Source organism: Erpetoichthys calabaricus, chromosome 18, assembly GCF_900747795.2.
Source record: "Erpetoichthys calabaricus chromosome 18, fErpCal1.3, whole genome shotgun sequence".
Lineage (NCBI taxonomy): Eukaryota > Metazoa > Chordata > Cladistia > Polypteriformes > Polypteridae > Erpetoichthys > Erpetoichthys calabaricus.
Window position 1 is genome coordinate 58,570,851 of NC_041411.2, and position 25,287 is coordinate 58,596,137.

Below are 25,287 nucleotides of genomic sequence, written 5' to 3' on the forward strand. Positions count from 1 at the left end.
CATTCTTTTAATTGTGAGACTGAACTATCATCTCTGTCTTGTCATTGAGCACAGTTTAAACTTTTGAAAAAGAGACAAATGTTTGTTTGCAGTGTTTGAATAACGTTCCTGTCTCTCTACAACCTCATGTGTTTCTGCGCAAATCTGTGACCTAAGCATGACAATATAAAAATAACCATATAAACATATGGTTTCTACTTCGCGGATTTTCTTATTTCGCGGGTGGCTCTGGAACGCAACCCCCGCGATGGAGGAGGGATTACTGTATATCAAGGGTCGACTGTATTTACCTTATATGGGCAGGCACTCAATCACGTGGGTGGCGTGATGATGCAAGACACAAGACGCAACCGCCTCACACGGCGACCGAGCTGCCCGCTATGGCCGTATATATTATACGAAAGTAGGTTCCAGTTATGACCGTTACGCTTTGAATTTCGAAATGAAACCTGCCTAACTTTTGTAAGTAAGCTGTAAGGAATGAGCCTGCCAAATTTCAGCCTTCCACCTACACGGGAAGTTGGAGAATTAGTGATGAGTCATTCATTGTAGTTCATCAGCTTAGAGGTCCATGATGAAAGCTTTTGATAACAACTTGTATATACACATACAAATGATTTTTTACTCGCAGGCTACATTCTGCCTTTGAATCTTTGAAGTGTTAAAAGGCCATGCTGTGCTTAGAAAGTTCTGAAATGTAATCAGCAGAGGAGCATACACTGCCAACTGCCTAACTGTTAAACAGCAGCAAAATGGGAATATGAAAGTAAAAGGTATACTTGTTCACTAACAGTACTCATAATGCCACTAAAATGTAGTAAAACTAACAGTTGGGTTAAAACACCTCATAGTTTAACAAAAAACTAAAGACAAAATGGTTACTACTATTTCTTTAATTAGCCATGTTTACCAAGGTCCAATGGAGAACAACTCTGCTAAATTTCAAACTGCAAATAAATTTGAAGTGAGAAACAAGAGGGACAAGGGGGGCATAGCATATGGGCAATTTTTCAAATACAGTGGTACCTTGAGATAAGAGTTTAATTCGTTCCGTGACCGAGCTCGTAAGTCAAAATGCTCATATCTCAGATCAATTTTCCCCATTGAAATTAATTGAAATGAGATTAATTCGTGCCAGCCCCCAAAAAACCACCCCAATTTTTTGTTAAATGTTTTCAACATAAGAAAAATGTATTTATAATGAACAAATATTGTATACAAACAAAATAAAACCTAATACATAAAAGAGAATCTCAAGAAATAAACAGATGTTGGCGAAGCCAATTAGCGTAATGTTTTCTCTTTCACTTTTGCTTAACTTCATTTTCTTATTCACTAGTTGTTTTTTCTTTTTTACCACGCTTTCCTCTTTCATTCTCAAGGTGTTTCAATAGAAACCTATTCAAGAAGCTTTGTTTAGTCCTCCCCTTTAGAATGTTTCTGAAATGAGTTAGGCAAGTGTCATTAAATAGCGCCGCTGCACGATCAGTTGTAACTTTTTCAGGATGTTTCTTTTCTTTAAAGTTCAAAACTTTTTCCCCACATTGCAAACACTTCCTTTATCTCACTTTATGTGGTAACCTCCTCCGCGATACCGATCTCCTGCAGAACCTCCGTATGTTGCCGCATCTGTAGTTCCATCAACTCCCCCGTTGTCAGTTCCTCGGAATGTGCAGAGACAAGCTCTTATTTGCTCATATTTCGAATTTTGGCTCGTAACTCAAGGCAAAAAATTGACCTAGTGACGGTGCGTATCTCAAAAAACTCGTACGTTGGGGCACTCGTATCTCAAGGTACCACTGTATAAGCATTATAACATTAGAAGAATCTGGATGAGAACAGGCCATTCACCTCAACAAAGCTCACCAGTCCTATCCACTTAATTCTTCCAAAATAATATCAAATCTACCTTTGCAGATCCCTAAAGTCCTACTGTACCACACTAATTGGCAACTTGTTCCATGTATTTAAGGTTCTCTGTGTGAAAAGAAATTTCTGTATGCTTATGCAAATTTAACATTATCAAGTTTCCAGCTGTGTCCCCATATTCTTTCTGAAATAATGTTAAAGTAACAATTGCAACCATCCATCCATCCAACCCACTATATCCTAACTACAGGGTTACGGGGGTCTGCTGGAGCCAATCCCAGGGCGCAAGGCAGGAAACAAACCCCGGGCAGGGCACCAGCCCACCGCAGGGCGCACACACACAACCACACACACCAAGCACACACTAGGAACAATTTAGAATCGCCAATGCACCTAACCTGCATGTCTTTGAACTGTGGGAGGAAACTGGAGCACCTGGAGGAAACCCACGCAGACACGGGGAGAACATGCAAACTCCATGCAGGGAGGACCAGGGAAGCGAACCCAGGTCTCCTAACTGCGAGGCAGCAGCGCTACCTACTGCGCCACCACGCCGCCCACAATTGCAAGCCACTGTATTAATTCCCTTCACAGTTTTAAACACTTTACTCACATCATCTCTTAATCTCCTTTTGCTTAAACTGAAAAGGCTCATCTCCTTTAACCTTTCCTTTGTCGTACGTGGCTGGGGGTCAGACCCGGCCGGTACGCCTGGAGGGACCGAGAGGTGGCATATTTGTCCTCCGGGCCACGAGGGGGCAACCGCCCTGGAGCAGAAGAGGGCCACGGAAGGGGAGGAGGGAGGCTCAAGTCCGTGGAGGCCCATATCCACCACCAGGGGGCCTCCCGAGCCTCACGGAGCCCGGGACTTATTTACTTCCGCCACACCCATGGAGGACGATCCTTCCAGGGTCACCCGGAGTGCTTCTGGGTGCTCTCCTGACGCTTCCGCCACACCAGGACGTGACGTCAGGTAGAGCACCTGGAGGTCATCCGGGTGAGGATAAGAGGGGCCGCCTCCCTCCAATCACCGAGCTGGAGTCGGGAGCAGGACGAAGCTCCTGGAGAGAGAGGACAGGTGGCCCAGGGACGAGGAGAGAGAAGGCCCAAGGGGAAGGGTGACTGGGGCTAGAGGCACTGTGAGTTGTGCGGGACTGTGTTGTGTTGTGGGAAAAGTAAAATAAAAGACAAGATTTGGATAAAGATGTGGTCTCCGGGCAAATATCACAATGGCGCCCAATTGGGGCTGCCTGCCTGTTCCAAGGCAGGGAACCCCTATTACAAATATTTTGTGAGCTGCCCGGCACCTCAGTCCACCACACACACAAGCCACATGGATGCGGCCCGCACACGCACCACGGACGGCTCGTGAATCACCCAGGGGCTGCGAGAGATTCGCCACAGCATCGTCTCCCACCCGGGGGGCAATATAGCCGACAGGGAAGACCCGAGCGCTGCGGACTTACCGGTGGTCGCTGTTCCCGTGAGGATTGGGGCCGGCAGGCTCCGTAGTATTCCAAAAGACGGGATTCAGGAGGTAAGTCCCAGGCCCGGCAACAGCCGGCCCACGTTTGTATTACAGCTGGGGGCTACCTGCGTCCGTGTTGCCGGCCAGGCTGTGTCGATCTGTACAGCGAGGCCAGGACAGCAGTGCTTGAAGGAAAGGAGGATCCGCAGCATCTCGAGAGGCCGCGACAGAGGAGCGGTAGCAGGACTTGTCAACCCCTCGGGGGAAAGGAAAAAGATGACAGAGGACCGGAAGTCCATCCCCGTGACAGACAAAGGATTGGACGGCGTGTCTTACGTACCCACCGATGATTGGACAGAGGCGGAACGAAGGGACGTCCATCTCAAGCAAGGGGAGGGCCAGAGGAAGCCCGGAAGAGAGCTCCAGTGAGCACAGCCGGTGATCAGGACCGATGAACCGGTAAGTCCTTTGCCGGCTAACGTTCCCTTTGTGCCTGTGACTCGGCGTGAGCTGGAGGATTCCCCTCGGTCCGTCGAGTCTGTTTTACAGGTAATGCACGGCCTTCGTGACTATTTAGTCGAGCTGAAGAGGACGGCGATCGTGTCATGTCAGGGGGCGGAAGAACGCGGCGCCGGATTCTCTGGCCAGAGGTTCGTGGCGACGCAGGCGAGTGGGACTTGCGTCATAAATATAAAAGGAAAGGCGAGCAAATGTTTCCCAGTATTGTGCAGTTCCGGTGAACGAGTAGCCGCCGGTCCGACAGTGGAGGCGACGAGAAGGGCTGATCGCCTGGGAGGGGTGATGCCCAGACGCCGGCTGATGAGTGCCGTGGGTCCTAGTGCACTACCGCTGGTGCCAGCATTAGCTGCAAGTCGATCCACACGGTTGCAAACGGCGAGGGGTTTCTTCCAATATGTTGCAGGACCGGGCCCTACACGAGCCGTAGGACCCGCTTCGTTGGGAACCTGCCCTCGCGGGATGGGCTGCTCCGCCCGACGAGTCTTCGCTGGTGATGGGGCAATGTCGTACATGGCTGGGGGTCAGACCCGGCCGGGACGCCTGGAGGGACTGAGAGGTGGCATATTTGTCCTCCGGGCCACAAGGGGGCAACCGCCCTGGAGCAGAAGAGGGCCACGGAAGGGGAGCTGGGAGGCTCAAGTCCGAGGAGGCCCATATCCACCGCCAGGGGGCGCCCCGAGCCTCATGGAGCCTGGGACTTATTTACTTCCGCCACACCCATGGAGGACGGTCCTTCCACGGTCACCCGGAGTGCTTCCGGGTGCTCTCCTGACGCTTCCACCACACCAGGACGTGACGTCAGGTAGAGCACCTGGAGCTCATCCGGGTGAGGATAAGAGGGGCTGCCTCCCTCCAATCACCGAGCTGGAGTCGGGAGCAGGAGCAGGACGAAGCTCCTGGAGAGAGAAGACAGGTGGCCCATGGACGAGGAGAGAGAAGGCCCAGGAGAAGGGTGACTGGGGCTAGAGGCACTGTGAGTTGTGCGGGACTGTGTTGTGTTGTGGGAAAAGTAAAATAAAAGACAAGATTTGGATAAAGATGTGGTCTCCGACTGGTGGTGTCCGGGCAAATATCACACCTTATACAGTAACTCATCCCCTGTAGTCCTGGAATCAGCCTAGTCACTCTTCTCTGGACTTTTTCTAGCGCTGCTATGTCTTTCTTGTAGCCTGGAGACCAAAACTGCACACAGTACTGCAGATAAGGTATTACCAGTGCATTATAAAGGTTGAGCATAACCTACTTGAACTTACTCTACACATTGTGCTATATAACCCAATATTCTGTTAGCCTTCTTAATGGCTTCAGGACACTGTATGGCAGCTGAAAATGACCTTCACCTTCTCATAAGGTGTACTTCCTATTTTCCAACCTCCCATTATGTATTCAAATCGAACACTTTTACTTTACATGTGAAATACTTTCTATTTACTTACAAATCTCATTTGCCATAAATCTGCCTAGGCCTATATGCTGTCCAAGTCTCACTTAATGATTCAATGGATTTAAGATTATCTTCCAATCCACCTTGCTTGGTGTCATCTGCAACCTTAACCATCTTATTAATTATATTCCCATCCAGATAATTTATATATATATGAAAAACTAATAGTAGCCCTAGAACTGACCCCCTCAGGGTCAAAATTCCTAAAATCACCAAATTCAGATAAGGATCCTCGTACCATAACCCTCCGCCTTCTCTGTCTGAGCCAATTCTGCACCCATCTATACACTACACCCTGAACTCCAACTTCCTTTAGTGTGTTGCCTGACCTCTCAAGTGGGACCTTATCAGATGCTTTCTGAAAGTCAAGATATTATTGCATGTGCCACTTTGATTGTATCCTTTTGTTGCTTCCTCATTGAATTCTAGGATGTTAGTAAAACCTCCCTTGTCTGAAACCATGCTGATTGTTCTGTACCAGTCCTGTTCTTGCCTTGTGTTTCTCAATATTGTCCTTAATAATTCCTTCTATTAATCTCCTTAGCGTTAGTCCAGAGTGTCACTTGGGCATTAAGACCAGAAGATTACTTGGGCTATAAAAGTGCTAAAAGCAGTCATTCAAAGTGTTAATTGGTCAACTGTATAGGCGTGTCTTACGTAAGCATCAGGCCCAAGCTTTTTCTGGGCAACAGTGTAGACACATTTTCTTCTAGCCTCATAATGACGTTTTGTAAGAAGTAATTTTTCAGCAGTCCAAGTTTTGCACACTCTTTTTACAGCGATATGAGCAGTGATGTTGAGAAGCCTCTCATCATCAGTGATGACAAAGTGAATCTGTCTTCAGGCAGTAAAACTCACATCAACAGTGAAACAATGTGATTCTGATGAATCTGAAAGTGACGCTCGCATTTGTGTTTCTGCTGACCCTACTTCAAATAAACCAATACCAATTTGTTGGTAATGCTAAGGAGGTATATTTATATTAAGCTTACTGGCCTATTGTTGTTTGTATCTGCCTGATCACCCCTTTTACATAAATTGATAGTATTTGACGTTTTTCCAGTTCTTCAGAATTCCCTGGTATGCAGTGAATTCCTAAAAATATGCATCAAGGAATTATATATGTACTCACTAAACTCTAAGAATTTGAGGATAAATATTATTTGGTCCTGGTGATTTGTTTGATTTCAGTCTATTTAATCTGAGCAGTACTTCTCGTTCCTCCTTAGAAGCCCCGTTACAGCTGGGAGGTTATCCACTTCCTCACATATGAAGACCTCAGAAAAATGTAACTTTAGAGCATTTTCTTTTTTACTGTCTGTATATTTTGATTCCCTTTTACTAGTCCTAATCTTTTTCTACTAAAATGTTACAAGAAAGAGTAACAGTCAAGGAAGCTCTTCGGTCATCTTTCACCTTATTTGCTGTTTCCTTCTCCAACTGCCTTTTAGCTTCTCTAATATCTTTCTTGATGATTGTCCTCATGCTCTCATACGTCCTATGATTATTATTAGAGTTATTTGTTTAATACACCTTATACAGCTGTTTTCATCTCTGCAGCTCCTTTTTCAGTTCTTTATTAACCCAGTGCAAAGTCTTTATTTATTTCCCACTAATTCCAAAGTTTGTGATATACTTGTCCTACATTACACGTAAAAGTTTTAAAGCCTGTTCCACTGCTTCTTGACTGTCGCCACACTTAAAAGTTTATCCCAGTTTATCCCTTTTTGCTTTCTCGCATCTGTTCAAAATTCACCCTACTATAGTTAAACTTCGAAAATACTGAAAATTGTATTATATTATGGTCACTTGACCATAATAGTTTAATCACCTCTACACCGTTATCTTGAGTATTACAAAATACTAAATTTAGATAGGCTCTCTCCGTGACGATGCTTTAAAATATGATGCTAAAAAACAGTCCCTGTTTACATCTAAAAACCTCTGCTCTTGTACTCCAACGTTTGCAAGGTTACTCCAATATATATATAATATATGTGTAGTTAAAGACCTCCAAGACCATAAGATCCACCTGCAAAAACTGCCTTTTTACTATTACTAACAAGATGTGCACTGAACTTAGCGTGTGCATTTTTTTTTGTGGGGTGGGTGAGGGTGGTTTGGTGGTCTATAACAGTGATCCCCAACCTTTTTGACAGCAAGGACCACTTTATTAGATGCAAATTTTTCCACGGACTGGTCAGGGGTTGGATGTGGCAGTTTTATACACAATTTACATAACATTTCTATTATTAAGTTATTAAGCAGTTCGCATACATTTGCAACCCGAGATTTTTCTTCTTTTTTTGCATATAACAAAGACATATGCTTTGCATTTGCCATTCCAACAGATTGCACATCACAAACATTAACACTGCTATCTTTTTTTCGTGTCTGCCATTTCTATAGCAGGGTGACAATGAGTTAAATTCCAATGAATGTTTTTCAAATGTTGACAAGCAATAAGCAAAAGGTATCACTGAAAACCACAGAAAACAAAAACAGCAAAAAAAAAAAAATCAGTACAAGGAAAATTCGAATAAAGAGATTTTTTTTTGCAATGTTTCTGTTTGGGGATCGTTGCACAACTGTGACCACAGCTCTAACTGCTCTGTGGATGATTCGTTCAAGCATTTCAAGGTCACTTCGATGTAATGAAAGCATCATGCTGAATGTACTTCGTAGTAACGGGATTTCTATAGACTCGTGTCATATGGGGAAACTGTCGGGACCATAAAAATACTTTATTGTAATACTCTCTCACCTCGGTCTCTTTTCTCTCTCTGCGCTGCTGCAAAGCCCCACTTGCCAAGCATTCTGAAAAGTATGAGTGAGTCTCCATTGCTGGCAGTTCTCTCGAGGTCCTGCTGTCAGACGGCTGCGGCCCGGGGGTTGGGGACCCCTGGTTTATAACACTTTCCTGAAATTATGCGTCTATCCCTAATGCTTTCCAGATGACTCTATATATCATGGCATATCAAGACATGGCTCATCATTCTACTGAAGAAGAAATGCATCTAAACTCTAATTTGACACAAATAACTCCTCCTCTATTTCTGTTCTGTCTTTCCTAAAAAAAAAAAAATCTGTAACCATCTATGTTATACTAATCACCATATTTGTTATTTAGCCAGGTTTCTGCTTACTTAGCTTACCAAGAGAACCGGAAAGATTAACACCTCAGACTGATGAAGTAATATTTGCAGGATACATCTAGACATCCAATCACTATAATTTAAAATTATTCTTCCAAGCAGCATACACTTACTTTCATTTCACCATAATGCAGTGAATTCTGGACATCATGAGCCTGGATCACACTAATGCCAATGTCACTGCCAGTAGTCATGACCCCTTTCACTGTCACTGTGGCAACTGCGTGATTCAAGGAGGACCAGGTGAAATTTCCACTTCCTCCATGAGCCTACAGAAAGATAAATTACCATTACAGTGAACACAGTTCTGACTAATCTAAATAAAAACACACTATTTTAAAAGGATCTAGTGTCAATCTTCTCTTTCACATAGCATGAAATAAGTTCTATACTGTTGAAACTCACTATAAAAAATAAAATTATGACAGATGTTATGTTTCCTCTTAACAGATATACATAGTACATACTGTAATATGTTATGCAAATAATATTATTATAGTAGTTTATTGTCAGGTGTGTAAGAAGGACAAGGAAGGGTAATTTTAATTATGCTAATATATTTATCAATTATGGGAATAACTCAATTATGGGGGAAGTGGGGAATGGGCTGCACCATTACAAAAGAAAAGCAAAAGAGGTGCATAAACCACAAAGTAATCTTCTAAGGTGGAACAACGGCTTGTAATACCGCCTCACTGGTCCAGTGTCATGGGGTCTGACTGACTATCCATATGGAGTTTTCTTCCTGCATGCTTTCACAAACACAAACAACAGCAGGTTAGTTTAATATAGGGATTACAAATTTTCGCAGTGTGAGTGTGGGTGCATGTATGAATATAGCCTACGATGGACTGGCAGTCAGGAAGCCAGTGTTGCCACTAGTGTCTGACCGTTCTAACACTAGATGAAGTAGGTTTTAGAATGTTGTTGCTTTACTTTCCAATACAATAACTAAATCTCATTATTTTATTCATTACCTCCCTACAAATTTCTTAAGGGATTTTTAACAATTTGAATCAGCTTAGCACCTATCATCTTTAAAGCAGCTCTATAGTCAAATAATTTAATACTTGGAAAAAGGAACAAAGAAACCAAAGTTGTTTTAAAATTCGAATTTCTCTGATAATTTGCAATTATTGAAAATCCCTGCAAATATTTCTTCAGGTAAAGAGAGAACACGTTCTTGCCTTGTGTTTTTGATAAAATTAGAAAATGCTGAAACATGCAAACACATTCGGCAAATGCAAAAGATAATTCATGGCTTCTTTATCTGGAACATCAGCTAAGATCATAAAAACAAAATCCACGACTTTTTGCATAACCCTTTTGATCATATGTGGGAACTAGAAGCTCGCCATACAAAGCAGTTAAAAAAAAATCTATTAAAGCTAAAAAATTCAAAAAGTGTTTTCATAGTATAAAATGAAAATTGAAGTACTCACTTTTATAGTGTACATATAAGCGCCAACCTTTGGCTGCCAAGGAAATGTCAAAATTACTGGAGTCAGAATGATAGGATCATATATTTCCACATCTTGTTGGTTACGTACTGGAACAGGCAAAACATGGACTCCTCCATCCTAAAAACAAAGTGCATACAAAATAAACAATACTGTAAAATGTTTCATTTCCTACCCTTAGAGACATTTCATTTCAGGAAAGGCTCCAAATTTACTAAGGTACTGCTTGCCAAAGAGATCATTAGTAAATCAAAATGTGAAAAAATACAACTGCTCCTGTTATATTGAATGAACAAACTTCCAGGATTGTTTGCAAAAAAGGCTTTACAGTATGTAGCATGGGAAAGGTACTACATAAACAAAACTTACTATTGGTAAATGTAATATACTGATCAACAATAGAAATAACCAACCTGATCAACAACCGAAGTGAGCGCTCCTTCTATTACAACCTGTCCCTTTTTTAAAGCTTTTACATGATGATAAGATCCATTCAGAGAAGACTTCAATATTTGAAAATACTCATTTGGAATTTCTGCTTCGATGTGAATATTCTGTAAAATATTGCAAAAAACAAGCGTAAAAGTTACAATAATTAATTTAATAAGACCAAAAAAAATAATATATAAATAAATATCTATAAATAATGCAAAGTTTACTGATCATCTTTCACATTAACAAAAGCACCATTTCCTGCTAATTTAGAAAGCTGAAATTTGGCAGGCTGGTATGACTAGGGCAGAAGGTATATGCCAAGAAAGAACATCTCTGTGTATCAGTATTTAGAGGTAAATAATAACAGAAAAACCAAATGCCCCAAACTTTTAGAAACACTTTGATCAATTTTATTAAATTTGAGGACATTATAGAAAGAAGAAAATTAGCCTTATTTAAAAATTAGCTTATTCCTTGCAATGCAATAAAACAAATACAAACTAAAGCTGGATTGGATTGTTGAGCCCTCTTATATAAATAAACTTCAAAGATTGGTGGGGGAGGGGGGGTATCAGGGGCTTGGTGGCGAAGTACATGCTATATGGCAGAGAACTAAGGTGTCCCCTTGGAGATCAAACCACAATGTGCCATTACAATTCAGTTCAAAAACTGTCAGTATAGCATACTATACTACTTCAAGCCTTGTGTACAACACAAGTCAGGAGTGATGGCATGCCTTGGTTAGTTTAAACACTTACGCCACTCGGCAAAGGGATGCCCCATGGACAGAATATAGAGGAGATGGACATTGTCTATAGCTAATTATATTATCTCTTTTCATATGTTCTTATCTATACAGTGCCTAAAATGTTCAGTTCATTACATGGGTTGGCCTACTAGTGTCAATGCTGTATGTAATAAGTTAAGGGAAGCCACGATTCAGTGTATATTTCTATTGACCTAGCACTCCAAAACATTGTAAACGTACAAAGATTACACATCAAAGAATTACATTGAAATTCGACAGAAGCTACTACTTTTACAGGATCTGCTACAGTATGAAATTATATTTTTACCCAACATTCCCATTATTTCCACTAATTACTTGTTAGAATTCAAAAGAATACAGTTTCCTCTTAAATTGTCAATTGCAAAGTCCATCAACAAAAGTCAAGGCACTAGGAAAAGCAAAAAATGATCTATGGCAGAAATGATTTAATCATGTTGCATGTTCAAGATTAATGAGCTCCATGGAAACGGGTAACACAGTTATAGTTATGTGCAAGGGGTACCGAGAGACTTACGAAAGTGGTTTAAATAAAAAGCACTTTACAGCAAGTATCTTTTATTCACTGTCAAAATAATCCCCTTGAGATGCAATACATTTTTCTCAGGACTTCTCCTATTTCAATTAACATTTCCTATACTCGTCGTTTGCACTTGTGTCTAGAGCCAACTGCAATTTTTTCCTGGATTTCTAACTCAGTAGCTAATCATCTTCGAGTCTCAAGTTTAATTTCAAAAACAAGAAAGGTCATAGGGAGTAAGATCTCGCAAATACAGGAGGCGTGAGGCAACAACCACATTGATTTTCATCAAAAACTCTTCGATGACTCGATGAGTGCAGGTGTGCTGTCATGGTGCAAAATGCAGATTCACATTTGCCTCTGGTCCAGGCTTTTCCTCCCCTACCCGATTTTTTCCCACAGAAACCCCAGCAGTTCAATGCAATGTCACTGATTAACAGTCTGATCACAAGGGAACTGTTTATTAATTCAATGTCAAAAAACGCTATCATTGCTGCCTTGATATTTAATATGATCCTACATTATTTTTTCAAATACGATCAACTCAGCATAATGCCACTTGATGGACTGATGAACTAGGTTGCAAGCATGTGATGCCTTAAGGGATAGTTGATAACTTCACCCTACTCCAGAGCTTAACACACTCTGGTAATTTCTGGATTCCCCCTTGTATGATTAAAATAATAGGAAAGCATGGTTCTACCTAAATATTAGTTTTATTAATGGGCGGCCAATATACAAGCTATAAAAACCTGCAACACCGACACTGACAGGCTTGGTCCTCAATAGAAATAAAATCCTGCAGTACTTCTTTATATTCCTTGCTTTGTACCCCAATAAGTACAAGTCATGGCAAATATACTAACAACCCAATTGTGGCTCACTCACTCAGAATATGGAACCAATATAGGAAGCTTTTATCTGGGGCCCCTCTGAACGAGAACCACCTTTTTCTATCCTCTCAAAAGCACGCAGTTTTTAATGTCTGGAAGATATTCAGGATTAAATCACTTATCGATCTGTACAGAGACAACGTCTTTGCATCCTACGAACAACTACACTCCAAAGTTAAGTTTCCGGGAACACATTTCTTTCACTATCTTTAAATTAGAAACTTTGTTAAAGAAAACCTGCCCAATTTCCCTCACCTCTCACCTACCACAGTGTTCTCCCTAGCGTCTTTTAGCCGGGGATCGCCCAGCTAATTTAGTTGAGTGCCCGGCCGTCATCTTGCATGACATTGTGAGATGACAGCCGCAGATCTACATCTGCAGAGATGGCATGGGACAAGCAGGCAGGTGGGCAAATACTTTAGAAGCAGGATCGCAAGAGGCAAGGGAAAAGGTGTGGAGCGGGATATTGCCGATCACTCGATGCTGAACGAGCTAATAGCAGGGACGAGGCAGAGCGGAGTTCACAAGCAAAGAGTATGGGGAGGTGGGCTTTCAAGAGGGGGCTGTATATGGTAATAGCGGGGGCGTAGCAGCTTAATACAGCAGCAAGGAGTATGGGGAGGTGGACAGGAGAGAGGGGGCTGTACATGCTAATAGCGGGGTCGGAGCGGCAGTTCACAAGCAAAGAGGATGGTAAGGTGGGCGGGCGAAAGCAGAACCGATAAAATAAAAATAAATAAATAAATAAATAAAAAACAGCCTGCCAGATATCAGAAAAAGGGCGTCAGGAAGTGATGTCTCTGTTCTCAGTGTCCGTGAAGTCTGTGTAGCGTACAGCTGCTCTCTTCTTGTTCAGTACATAGCAAACCAATATATACACAGTATACAGTTGTTTAAGCATTAGGTGTGTTCTGTGTGCAAAAATCCTTGTAGCACTCACTGTGGTTCCTGTTAAAGCGACTCCCTCTGCCATTTTTATATTTGCTTATACTGAGGGTTTTGTTAAAGTGACCCCATCTGCCGTGCTTATATTTGCTCATATTCGGACCTGCGTCTATATTGCAAGTGCGCAGAAATCCTTGCAGCACACACAGTGTCCTGAGCAAAAGTTTTGTCACTGAATTGCTGAGGGTTTTGTTAAAGTGACCCATCTGCCATTCCTTTTATTGTTCATATCTTGCCCTGTTGCAGTGCAAGTGCACATTAAATATCCAACAGGCTCCCACTTTCCCACTCAAAAGTCTTATTTTTCCAAACATTTTACCAACAAGAGTAATAAAAGTGTTCAGAAAACAACACTGCTGAGTTATTTCAGAACAGAGACGCCACAAACTAATGAAGGTGCGGCGTCAACTCCTGATGTGGCAATTTCAGGCAAAGACATTGTAGAAGCTGATCCATCGCGGGAAATCTCTTCAGCACACACTCTGCCAATTGATACATCTAAGCACCGCTTATCCAGCATAAACAAACAACGGTTTAAAGATTTTGATTGGCTAATGGTCAAAGAAAATGGTACGTGGTGCACATTGTGCATGAAATATTCAAACAAACACCCCCCAAGGAGGGAATTACCTTGGGTAAAATGTGCCATGCACAAGAATTCGAAAAGAAAACTTGCTGGACCATGAAAAAAGTAAAACACTGCTGACCTTTTAAGAAAGCATGTACTAGAGCAAACTGGAATCGGTCAAATTGAAAGATCTCTATCTGTGTTAAATAACTTACATAGAGATGCCTTTGTGGGAGCTTAAAGATCCACGTATTGGTTGGCAAAAAATGAGCTGCCACATACAACGTTGTTTGAAAAGCTGTTGGAACACTGTAAAGAAATGGGTCGTTCTTTTTTACAGCATCTCAGTGTTAGTAAAAATGCACATTACACCTCTGAAAGAATAATGCAAGAGCTGCTGGATGTCTTAGCATCAGAAATAAAGTCTAACATACTGAAAAATATACACACTGAAAATTTTTTCAGTATTCTGTGTGATGAAACCACAGACAACTCAGTTGTAAAACAATTAATTACTTACATTAAATATGTTTGCCAGGTCACTAAAGAGGTCAGAATTAGTTTTGTATCAACCCGCAATATGATTGATGGCAAAGCAGAGACTATAACCAACACACTGAGTGAGACTATAGACACTCTAGGATTGAAAACTGCTAATCTGGTTAGACTAGGGTCAGATGGAGCAGCTGTTATGATTGGGATAACAGAAAGGTGTGGTAAAACTGCTTAAAGATAAAACATCTGGACTCTTGGTCAACTGCCACTGTGTAAACCACTGATTGGCCCTTGCAAGTGCCCAAGCAGCAGCTGCTGTACCTTATTTAACAAAACTGAATGACATCTTAAGGCAGCTGTTCTATTTCTCCCAAAATTCTTCAGTTAGGATGACTGGTTTAGCAGAAATCCAAAATATTTTGAACATTGTACTCACTACAAAATTGTCCATCATGGAGTTGAAAGACACTCCTGGGAGGTATTTTCAAAGCCTTCATCATTGTCTGGCAGAAGAATGGTCAGATCTCTGCATTGTTTATACACAGAGTGATGTAATGTCATTCAAAACTGCAATCCTCTTTAATAAAATCCCTGTGTGCGTCCATGTGTCTATGTGTGTGTGTCTTCTGGTGAAGTGTGCATGCGTGGGGCATAGTGCGATGCTTCAAAGGCCACCTGACGCGTCACACAAGACAGAGAGGGCAAGACCTATAGAATATCGCACAGCCGATCCAATCAGATTTTGGTAAATGAGGTAAGACCTAAAACATAGGGCATGAAAAATCCAATTGGGTACTGAGATGCGGAGACCAGTTTCCCCAAAGAAAGGCTGCCTGATGTGTCACACAAGACAGAGAGGGAGGGACCTATAAAATATCGCGCGGCCGATCCAATCGAATTTCGGTAAATGAGGTAAGGCACGAAAAATCCAATAAGGTACTGGGACACAGAGACCAGCTTCCCCAAAGAGGTGGGATTAGTGTTTGTTGTTCTGCAAGTGTTCACTCTGAGGGAGTCAGATTTGCAATTAAGAAGCTTGGCCCGGTAAAGTGTCAGTCGTTGAAGGGGTTTTCCTAAATATACGAATTTTCATGATATTACAATAGGATGACTTTTAAAAGTAGATTTATTTTCGCACACATAAAATCCGTTGCTGGGGAGACGCCACACATACAATAATCAGCTGCACACCAGCACAGATTAAAATACTTGCTAAAGAACTGCACAGTACTTGCTGGAGAGACACTGCGGTCACAATTATCAGCTGCATGCCACACATTACATCAATTGCTGGGGAGACTCTGCTGATTGCCCACTGTTGTGACAGAAAATTAAACGCATATTACAGACATCAAAGCCAGCATTACTGTCAGAGAAAATTACACGCATTTTATGGAAATACAAACCAGTATTACTGCGAGAGAAAATTAAAGGCACACAATACAGTGACGCATATTACAGCCAGATACAAGCCAGTATTACTGTAACAGAAAATAGACGGCCCCTTGCCATTTAATACAGACTGTTCCTACTAATGTTTATGCACTACTGTTCTAGCGCCCGTTATTGTAACGGGCTTAATGTCTAATATATGATAAATATCTAGAGACAGCTGTCAAGCACCTAGATGCAAGATTCCCTGACATGCCAATTATTTCCAGCTTTCAAAAATGTTAATGCAGAAACTCACGATTCAAGTGAGTCTGCTGAAATTCTTTTCGATCATTACTCCAAAAATGGTAGCCCTCCGCTTTTAAAATATGAAAGTAACAGGCAAGAATGGACAGTTGCATCAAAATTGATCAGAAGTCTATCATACAAAGACTTCAGTCCAAAACAGATTTTACTAAAAATGGCAACAACATCAGAGCTCTAAGAGTCGTTTCCAAATTTAGCTAAACCAGCTCATGTTGGGCTAGTGATCCCAGTGAGCACAGCTGAATGTGAAAGGGGGTTTTCTGCCCTTAAAAGGATCAAGACATGTTTGAGAAATCTCATGAATCAAAGCACGCTAAATAATCTCATGCTGATCTTCTTGGAGGGCTCAGATCCTGGGGACTTTGATTATGGGAAAGCTGCAGACTACTGGGCTTATTGGAAGAAAAGAAGAATAAATATTTAACTGAAGACACCTTCTGCATATGCAGGTTGGCTTTGAAGAAAATTTTTTAATCTTTTCTTCATTAGGTTTCCCATACTTTTTTTTCCATTGTTTCACTTTTCTTCCTGACAGCAACAATGCTTGTGCTTCTTGGTTTATGTCATAACAATTGTTATTTAAAATTTTTGTTAGGGTTGCAGGATCCTGAATTGGATACTTCTTAAATTTAATAAAAATATTCTGGCACAGGTATCAAACCTTAAAAAAGGGAGTTATATAGAGCATTGGAAAATAATTAATGATAATTAACTAATACAAATAGTGCACATTTAATTTTCCCCACCACCAAATTTCCCCATTCCACCCCACCTGGCTACTTTTTCATGCCACCTGACTGGAAAAAAATTCTGGGAAGAACACTGTACCACTATTCCAGAAAAAATATTGATCACTCTTGAGGACTCAAACAGCATCTCCGTAATATATAAAAACATTTTAAAGTCCCTCCCTTTCAAAGATCCCAGAGTACAATGGGAAAAGGATCTCTCACTCAACATCTCAGAAAAGGAGTGGAAGGTAGCAATGCACATAATTTACTCATACTCCATATGCACAAAGCATACAATTATTCAACTTAAAATTATATATCGAGTGCATCGGTCTCATTTAAAATTGTCCAAAATGTTTCCAGGGCAAGATCCAACCTGCGAACATTGCAATCAAGTTCCAGCCTCATTGGGCCATGTGTTTTGGGCGTGCACCAAATTATCATCATTTTGGACAAAAATCTTTAAATGCCTTTCAGACAACCTTAGTGTCACAATCCCTCTTAATCCATTAACAACTGTGTTTGGTGTACTTCCAGATGGGCTTAAAGTGGAGATGGACAAACAAACTGTACTTGCCTTTACTTCACTATTGGTATATAGACTAAGAACCCAGATCTCTGCATCACACTACAAACCAAATACTGGCTTACCAGACCCTGTCTCACATTGCATTCAGCACTTCAGTAATTTTAATCCTGTAACTGAGCAGGAAGTCTTAACATTAATTTCTAAAATGAAGCCCACTACTTGTTCCCTAGATCCAGTGCCAACAAAACTAGTAAAAAGTGCAATGAATGTTCTTGCAGCGCCTATTCTAAACATTATCAGTAGTTCATTATTGCATGGCACAGTACCTGATACACTAAAAGTGTCAGTCATTAAACCATTACTTAAAAAGTCAGACCTAGACCCACACATACTAAATAATTATAGGCCTATTTCAAATCTACCGTTTCTCTCTAAAATACTAGAAAAAGTAGTCGCCAATCAGCTTCAGTCACACCTTACGCATTACAATTTATTTGAGAAATTCCAGTCTGGTTTTCGCACTGGTCATAGTACAGAAACGGCACTAACGTGGGTTGTAAACGACATTCTGATATCCTCCGATGAAGGAAACTCCACTGTAATTATGTTGTTGGACTTAAGTGCAGCATTTGACACCATCGACCATTCTATTTTACTACACAGGCTAGAAAATAATGTTGGGCTTACAGGCACCGTGCTCGCTTGGTTTAGTTCTTATTTATCAAATCGATTCCAATATGTACAGAAATGTGCTGACAGTACTCCATCATTATACACAGAAGTTCAATATGGTGTCCCGCAGGGCTCAGTACTGGGACCTTTACTGTTTTCACTTTACATGCTTCCACTGGGATCTATCATTAGGAAGCATAATGTTAATTTTCACTCGTATGGAGATGACACCCAGTTATACCTTTCATTTAAATCAGATGAAGTTTCTCCGATGTTGTCTTTAATTAGTTGTGTTAGCGAATTAAAGGAGTGGATGAATGAGAACTACTTGTCTTTAAATACAGATAAAACAGAGATGTTAATTGTTGGAGGGAATGACGCTGATCATAATATTTTGTCATCATTTAACTCAGTTGGAATCCCAATTAATTTTACTGAATCAGCCCGCAATCTAGGAGTTATCTTTGACTCTAGCATGTCATTTAAAGCACATATTACAAAGTTGTCCAAAACATGTTTCTTCCATCTTAAAAATGATTAGGAAATTAAGGCGCTTTCTAAATAAACAGGATTCTGAGAAATTAATTCATGCATTTATCTCTAGTAGGATTGACTACTGCAATGCAGTGTTCACTGGATGTTCAAACTGTTCTTTATACAGCCTCCAGTTAATACAAAATGCGGCTGCAAGAATTATTACAAGAACAAGAAATTACGAACACATAACTCCAGTTCTTAAATCCTTACACTGGCTCCCTGTTAAGTTTAGGGCAGATTTCAAAATCCTTCTTTTAACATATAAAGCATTAAATGGCCGAGGTCCAGCTTACTTGTCTGAACTTATCATGACTTACAAACCAGAGCGCACATTAAGATCTCAAGATGCTGGTCTGCTTATGGTTCCAAGGATTAATAAAATAACAATGGGAGGTCAAGCTTTTAGTTACAGGGCCCCTAAACTGTGAAATGGTCTGCCTGCTACTATAAGAGATGCCCCTTCGGTCTCAGCTTTTAAATCCCGGCTGAAGACTCACTACTTCAGTTTAGCATATCCTGACTAGAGCTGCTGATTAACTGTACATACTGCATCTCTGTTGTTAGTCATTAGCACTAAAACATAAGTAACATGATAGTTATAATTTGATACTAACCCTCACCTATTCGGTTTCTCTTCTCGGTACTCAAATGTGGCACTTGGTGCCACGGCCCACCTGCCAAGTTGTTTTGCCTGCCTAAGGTAAAGTCATCCCTGATGGAGGATCGCAGGAATCGCGAGAAAGAGTGGTCCTTTCATTGGATTGGCTGTCCCAACACTGTTTCAGCCGTGGAATGGCCAAATGGGGGAGGCAGCTTGATGGATGAGGTCTCCAGAAGTCTAAAATTATCTAAATCTTATTATGTGATATCATCTACTGTTAAATTCTGCTCCATACTTCTAAAAAAATTTTAATTTTTTATTGAGGATTTGTTCTGTTCTGTGTATTGTATTGTATTGTATTGTATTGTATTGACCTCCTTCTTTTGACACCCACTGCACGCCCAACCTACCTGGAAAGGCGTCTCTCTTTGAACTGCCTTTCCCAAGGTTTCTTCCATTTTTTCCCTACTAGGTTTTTTTTGGGAGTTTTTCCTTGTCTTCTTAGAGAGTCAAGGCTGGGGGACTGTCAAGAGGCAGGGCCTGTTAAAGCCCATTGCAGCAGTTCCTGTGTGATTTTGGGCTATACAAAAATAAACTGTATTGTACTTATCTTGCTCAACTGGAAGAATGCTAACTCATCTCTTTTAAGTCAGTAGGTAACTGATATTATATACTATTTGAAATTGGAAAAAATCTAATTTTCACTTAGAGGATCTGTACAAAACTTTTTCAAAACTTGGCAGGATCAATAACATTTTAGAATAAGCATTTAAATTGAGGAAGTGGATTCTCTCCCCTCTTTTTTATTTTACAGTGGAGCCTCGGTTCACGACCATAATTCGTTCCAAAACTCTGGTCGTAAACCGATTTGGTCGTGAACCGAAGCAATTTCCCCCATAGGATTGTATGTAAATACAATTAATCCGTTCCAGACCATACAAACTGTATGTAAATATATATATATATATATATATATATATATATATATATATATATATATATATATATATATCTATCTATCTATCTATCTATATATATCTATATATCTATATATCTATATATCTATATATATATATATATATATATATTTTTTTTTTTTTTTTTTAAGTTTTTAAGCACAAATATAGTTAATTAAACCATAGAATGCACAGCGTAATAGTAAACTAAATGTAAAAACATTGAATAACACTGAGAAAACCTTGAACAACAGAGAAAACTAACACTGCAATAGTTTGCACTATAGTGCTACCAACCACTGGCTAAAAACACTTTTTTTTTTTTTTAAATGAGTTTTAAGCACAGGGAAAAAAATGAACATTTGAAAAATCCGTAATTTAATAAACCACCAAGAAAAGTAACATTGCAACAATGCACGCTACAAACCGATCACTGTAAACAGAAGTGAAAACAAAATCAAGCCCAGTGCATTCTTTAACTGCCTTCCTACCTTATGCGTCCATTTCTCTCTCTCTCGCTGCCTGTGTGTGTGCGCGTCTGTCTCTCTCTCACGCTGCCTCTGTGTGTGCGCGTCTCTCTCTAGCACTGCCTGTATGTGTGTGTCGCGCTCTCTCGCTCGCTACACAGGAAATGCACAGGGAGAGACTGAATATGTACAAACCGAAAGGGAAACTGGCTTGTTCGTATACCGAGTGTGTGGTCGTGAACCAAGGCAAAAGTTTGGCGAACTTTTTGGTCGTATACCGATTTGTACGTGTATGACGTTCATGAACCGAGGTTCCACTGTATTTATTTTTATTCATTTATTGATTTACATTTTTTTTTCTATTATTAAAGCTTTACTCTGCTGGCCTAGCTCTCTTTCTCTGTTTCAAACCTAGTTTTGTAAAACTTGATTTGCTTGTATGGAATGTTATTTGATTTTAATAAAATCAATAAAATGTTTAAAAAAAAAAAATAGGAAAGCTATAACTCCCCTAACCTGTTAGAAAACACTAATTTTCTTCTTTTGGGTATTAATATCAGGCATACAAACTCAATGAAATTTAGTTAAACTTTACAATTTGTTAGTTCATACATTTCAGAGCATACATTTGATCACATATTGCCAGAATAAATAAAAGTGCAAGAAGCAGTAACATTAACAATAGGGGCCTCTAAATCTTCAATAAAGATCTTGTAAGTATTACAGATACCCAGGCAAGTCAACAGAAGCTCATTACTTTAGCATGCTGCACTCCTGCTAAAACTTATGGTAAAGGTATTTTTTATTTCTTTTTAACCCTTACAACATGTTTGGATCAAAATTGAGCCATTTTTGTGTTTGAATTCAGTAAAATCACCCTACATTTAATTTGTTCAGGATGAAACTTTTCAAAAAAGCTTCTCAAAAATTGTTACCCTGGTCAGGTCAATTTGGACTTACCACTGATTTTAATGGATTTTCCAATGCATTTAGGATAGCTTGTCATTCACAACCTATAAAAATCTCAAATGTCATATTTTCACCTCAAAACTAAAAGCTTTTAGTAAAACACTACACACTTTGAACAGTGCCGGTCCTTCTGGTCATATTTGATTCACCATACTTATGTATTTCATGAGCTTCTGCAAAAGTTAAATTTCTATCTATTGCTCTACTTTGGTGGATTTTACCCTCCATTCTTTAGTGGATTCAACTCTGCATTTAGTTCTAAAACTTAACCTGTAGAAGTGATGACTTTAAGATAGTCAATCAATATAAATAATGTTTAGGGTTAAAAAAATAAAAGGTGTCAGAATCAGGTCATAAAAGACACAGGAAACATTATCAAATCAGTACTTGAACATTTTGTAAGAGTTAGGGACATCATTGTTGATAAATATGCCCATTTCAACAGTCGGTGCTATTGGCATTTGACATCTTTGCTACTTTTAGCAGTATCTCCTTAATTTGACCAGATAGTGGATGAAACATACTCCATTCTCAGAAATATCATATTCTTCCAAAATCAACACTAGCATTTACAATGTTTATTTTTTCTGTAATCCGTTAAACCATGAGTTTAGTTTTTCACTAGCTGACTTAATATATTGAAAAATTACAATTAGATTATGTTAATACTATCTGGTGCCATGATGAGGCAAAACAAGAACAGCAATCTATACGAGAGTATATGAGAATTATGTCTTTAGGCATATTGAGAAGATTTCTGTTTTCCGAATAAAGGTTTTGTGTTTTTAAACCTCTTTTGTATGTTGGCTTATTATACTATATTTGTAAGTAAGTATGTACTGCATTCTGTGTTTTTAAATGAGAAATGAGCTATATGACAATGGATTGAATCATTGTAGGTATTTTTGTAGCAGTATCGACCAACAGAATGGTAATGTAAACTGCCTGCAGGGAAACATTTAGTGGTCCTTCATGTGATAGAAGCAATAGATAATCACTTTATATTGTTAAAAAAATATAGAGACAGATCAATAGATGTATAGTTCTATGCACATTTAATTTTTCAGTCAAATTTGAACTATAAATGATCACCAATTTTAATGAAGTAAACATTTTAAAACTGGAAAAATAAAAAGAATAAAAACTAGGGCTGCATGAGGTCAGAGTTTATGGTGGCACCAACGCAAGACAAACAAAAATGGGACTGACCAGAGAAAGGCACAAAAGCAAAATTTAATAGAAGTGTCTGAAAATTAAGGTATGACACAAGTAAGTGAAAGCCTATAAAAAAGAAAAATTTTTAACAAATAAAATATTCAAGTCTCTATAGTAATTCTTACTTTAAACAAAAAAGGTAAAATAAACCCATACTTATTTACCTATTTTCTTGTACAATGGAGCACAGATAACAAAAATGTAAAATGCAAAGAACCAAGTCATGGTCACAAGTGCCAAAGGACATCCTCACCACCCCATCTCACAAAGTGGCAAAGCAGTATTGTGAGCAGGTCGATCTGTAGCTGAATCTTCCTCACCACTTCTATCTTTAAGAAACACTTTTTAGTCTCTTTAAACTAAAGTGTAAGAGGATTGATTTTTAAATAAGTGATGAAAAATGAAAAAAGTTATGCAAAAATATTTTATTCATCATAATGAAAATTGTACAACAAGGCTTCTAACACACATTAAGTTAATATTACTGCATTGTGGCTTCACTTCACCTGAGTTAGTTAACAGTTAATATTAACATATTAAATGTTTCCCCTAAGTTTCAGCAGATGTCCATGACAAATTCATGCAAGAACAGGTTAATAAGTGAAGATATGTTAACTTCGCGATAACAATTACCTATGAATGTTGGGCCTATGAGCAAGGATGTACATTGTACAGTTACTGAAGGGATTGCTACTCCCAGTGGCAGAAGAGGGGTGGGCAAATCCCTTCCAAGAATGCTACAACTGCAACTGTAGTGTTACAAAGCAGGAGTACAAACACCCTAGCATATTAGTCATATAATGTTGTAGGTGTCAGAAGCCATTTTTTAAGCCATTCCTTGATTAAGTTGACTAGTTTACCTGGCTTTTGTGGTTTATCATATATATAGAACAATTTCCTCTCCCTCATAATAATGAAGCAGCCCCAGAGGATAACAGTACCACCATTAGACAGAAAATAAAGTCAGACACAGAGAAACAGGAATTAGTAAACCTGTACTTGTGGGAATGCAACAGTAACAATGGTACTAGACCACGAAAGAATGGAAAACTAATGAAAAACAGAGTAAAGAAACAGTTATTTCCTGAACCCTAAATCAGTGAGCATGAATGTCCCTGCCAGGAACCTAGGATTGACCCATAATGGATACAACCAAATATTAAAATGTCAAGATGGTGGAAATCCATATTCTTCTAAATTCTGGATCTTCATAACCAGTTTAGGAACTACAAGTGAAGGTAAATAGGGACTAGTGAAATTAACTTAATGCACCATGCCTGAAAGTATCACAAGATACTGTTTCTTTGATGGCTGCCATCAGACTTTGTTTTGTCTTTTTAATAAATGTTAATTTTAAATAGATTACTGATATGTTTAATTATTAAAGTTATGGTTTAAAATAGAGTGAAGTCCATGTAATTTCTTTATATATCTGACTACTGTTAATGTATGTTTGCTGCTATAACACTGAAGTTTCCCCTTGAAATCCATAAAGTATTAGTCAGTTAAATGATGTTGGTAACATAATACAATTAAAATGCAAAAAGGTCCTAAATGATTTGAATCGATTTCAACCTTTAAATCAACAAAAGCTGAAATTTCAGGAAGGGATTTTGATATTTACAGTAAGCATCAGGTGTTGTCCTTGCCAGAGTATCCCATTATGACCACTTACTGTATCATATGCCAACTTATCCAAATATAAGAATATTGTTCTACGTTTAATCAGTTCTTAAGAAGCTTGCCTTCCCTCACAGATCTTACATAGAATACACATTCTTGTAAACATATGAAACGGACTCTTGCTATTTCTAAGCACAAAATACACTCCATCAAACATACTGTCAGTTGGCACTTCTTAATGAAGAGCAGCCTAGTTACACATTTATTCCTTTAAAAATATTAATTGCTCAAATAAATTGCAGCAAAAAAAAAAAAGAAAAAGAAACATAACAATTATCAGTCATTAACAAACTACACAGAATATGATTATGCAGTAAGTATAGTGCGAGAAATTATGTACTATAGCTAATCCCAAGAATAGATGGAAAAAAAAAATCAATCCAATAAAGACAGAGCTGGTTAATGGATGATAAGGTCAATACAACAAAGAGGGAAGAAGAGGGTGTAATTTGAGACTAGCCTTCACTACTTATTTGGATATCTCTATGTTAACAGAAAGTACTATATATTTACTTGTGTCATTAAAGTTGATCAATAGTTTGGAAAAAAATATTTTCCATTTTAATCACATGTGAATTTTACCTGGCCCGAAATGGATCATTACTGACAAACTTAATGCACTTCAAATTCTTCAGCACAGTACAGGACTAACTATGATGGTTAAATACCAT

The 25,287-nt window shown here is 39.3% G+C and overlaps 1 protein-coding gene across 1 annotated transcript in view; it reads right to left on the reverse strand.

Moving 5' to 3' along the window:
• nup210 (nucleoporin 210) overlaps window positions 1-25,287 on the reverse strand; it is a 293,306-nt gene that overhangs the window by 155,664 nt on the left and 112,355 nt on the right. Inside the window, exons 10-12 of the mRNA XM_028823964.2 lie at window positions 10,329-10,469; window positions 9,898-10,035; window positions 8,569-8,724 (exon numbers count right to left, since the gene is read on the reverse strand). Of these exons, the coding sequence (XP_028679797.1) occupies window positions 8,569-8,724; window positions 9,898-10,035; window positions 10,329-10,469 (435 nt within the window). The remainder of the gene's footprint in view (window positions 1-8,568; window positions 8,725-9,897; window positions 10,036-10,328; window positions 10,470-25,287) is intronic.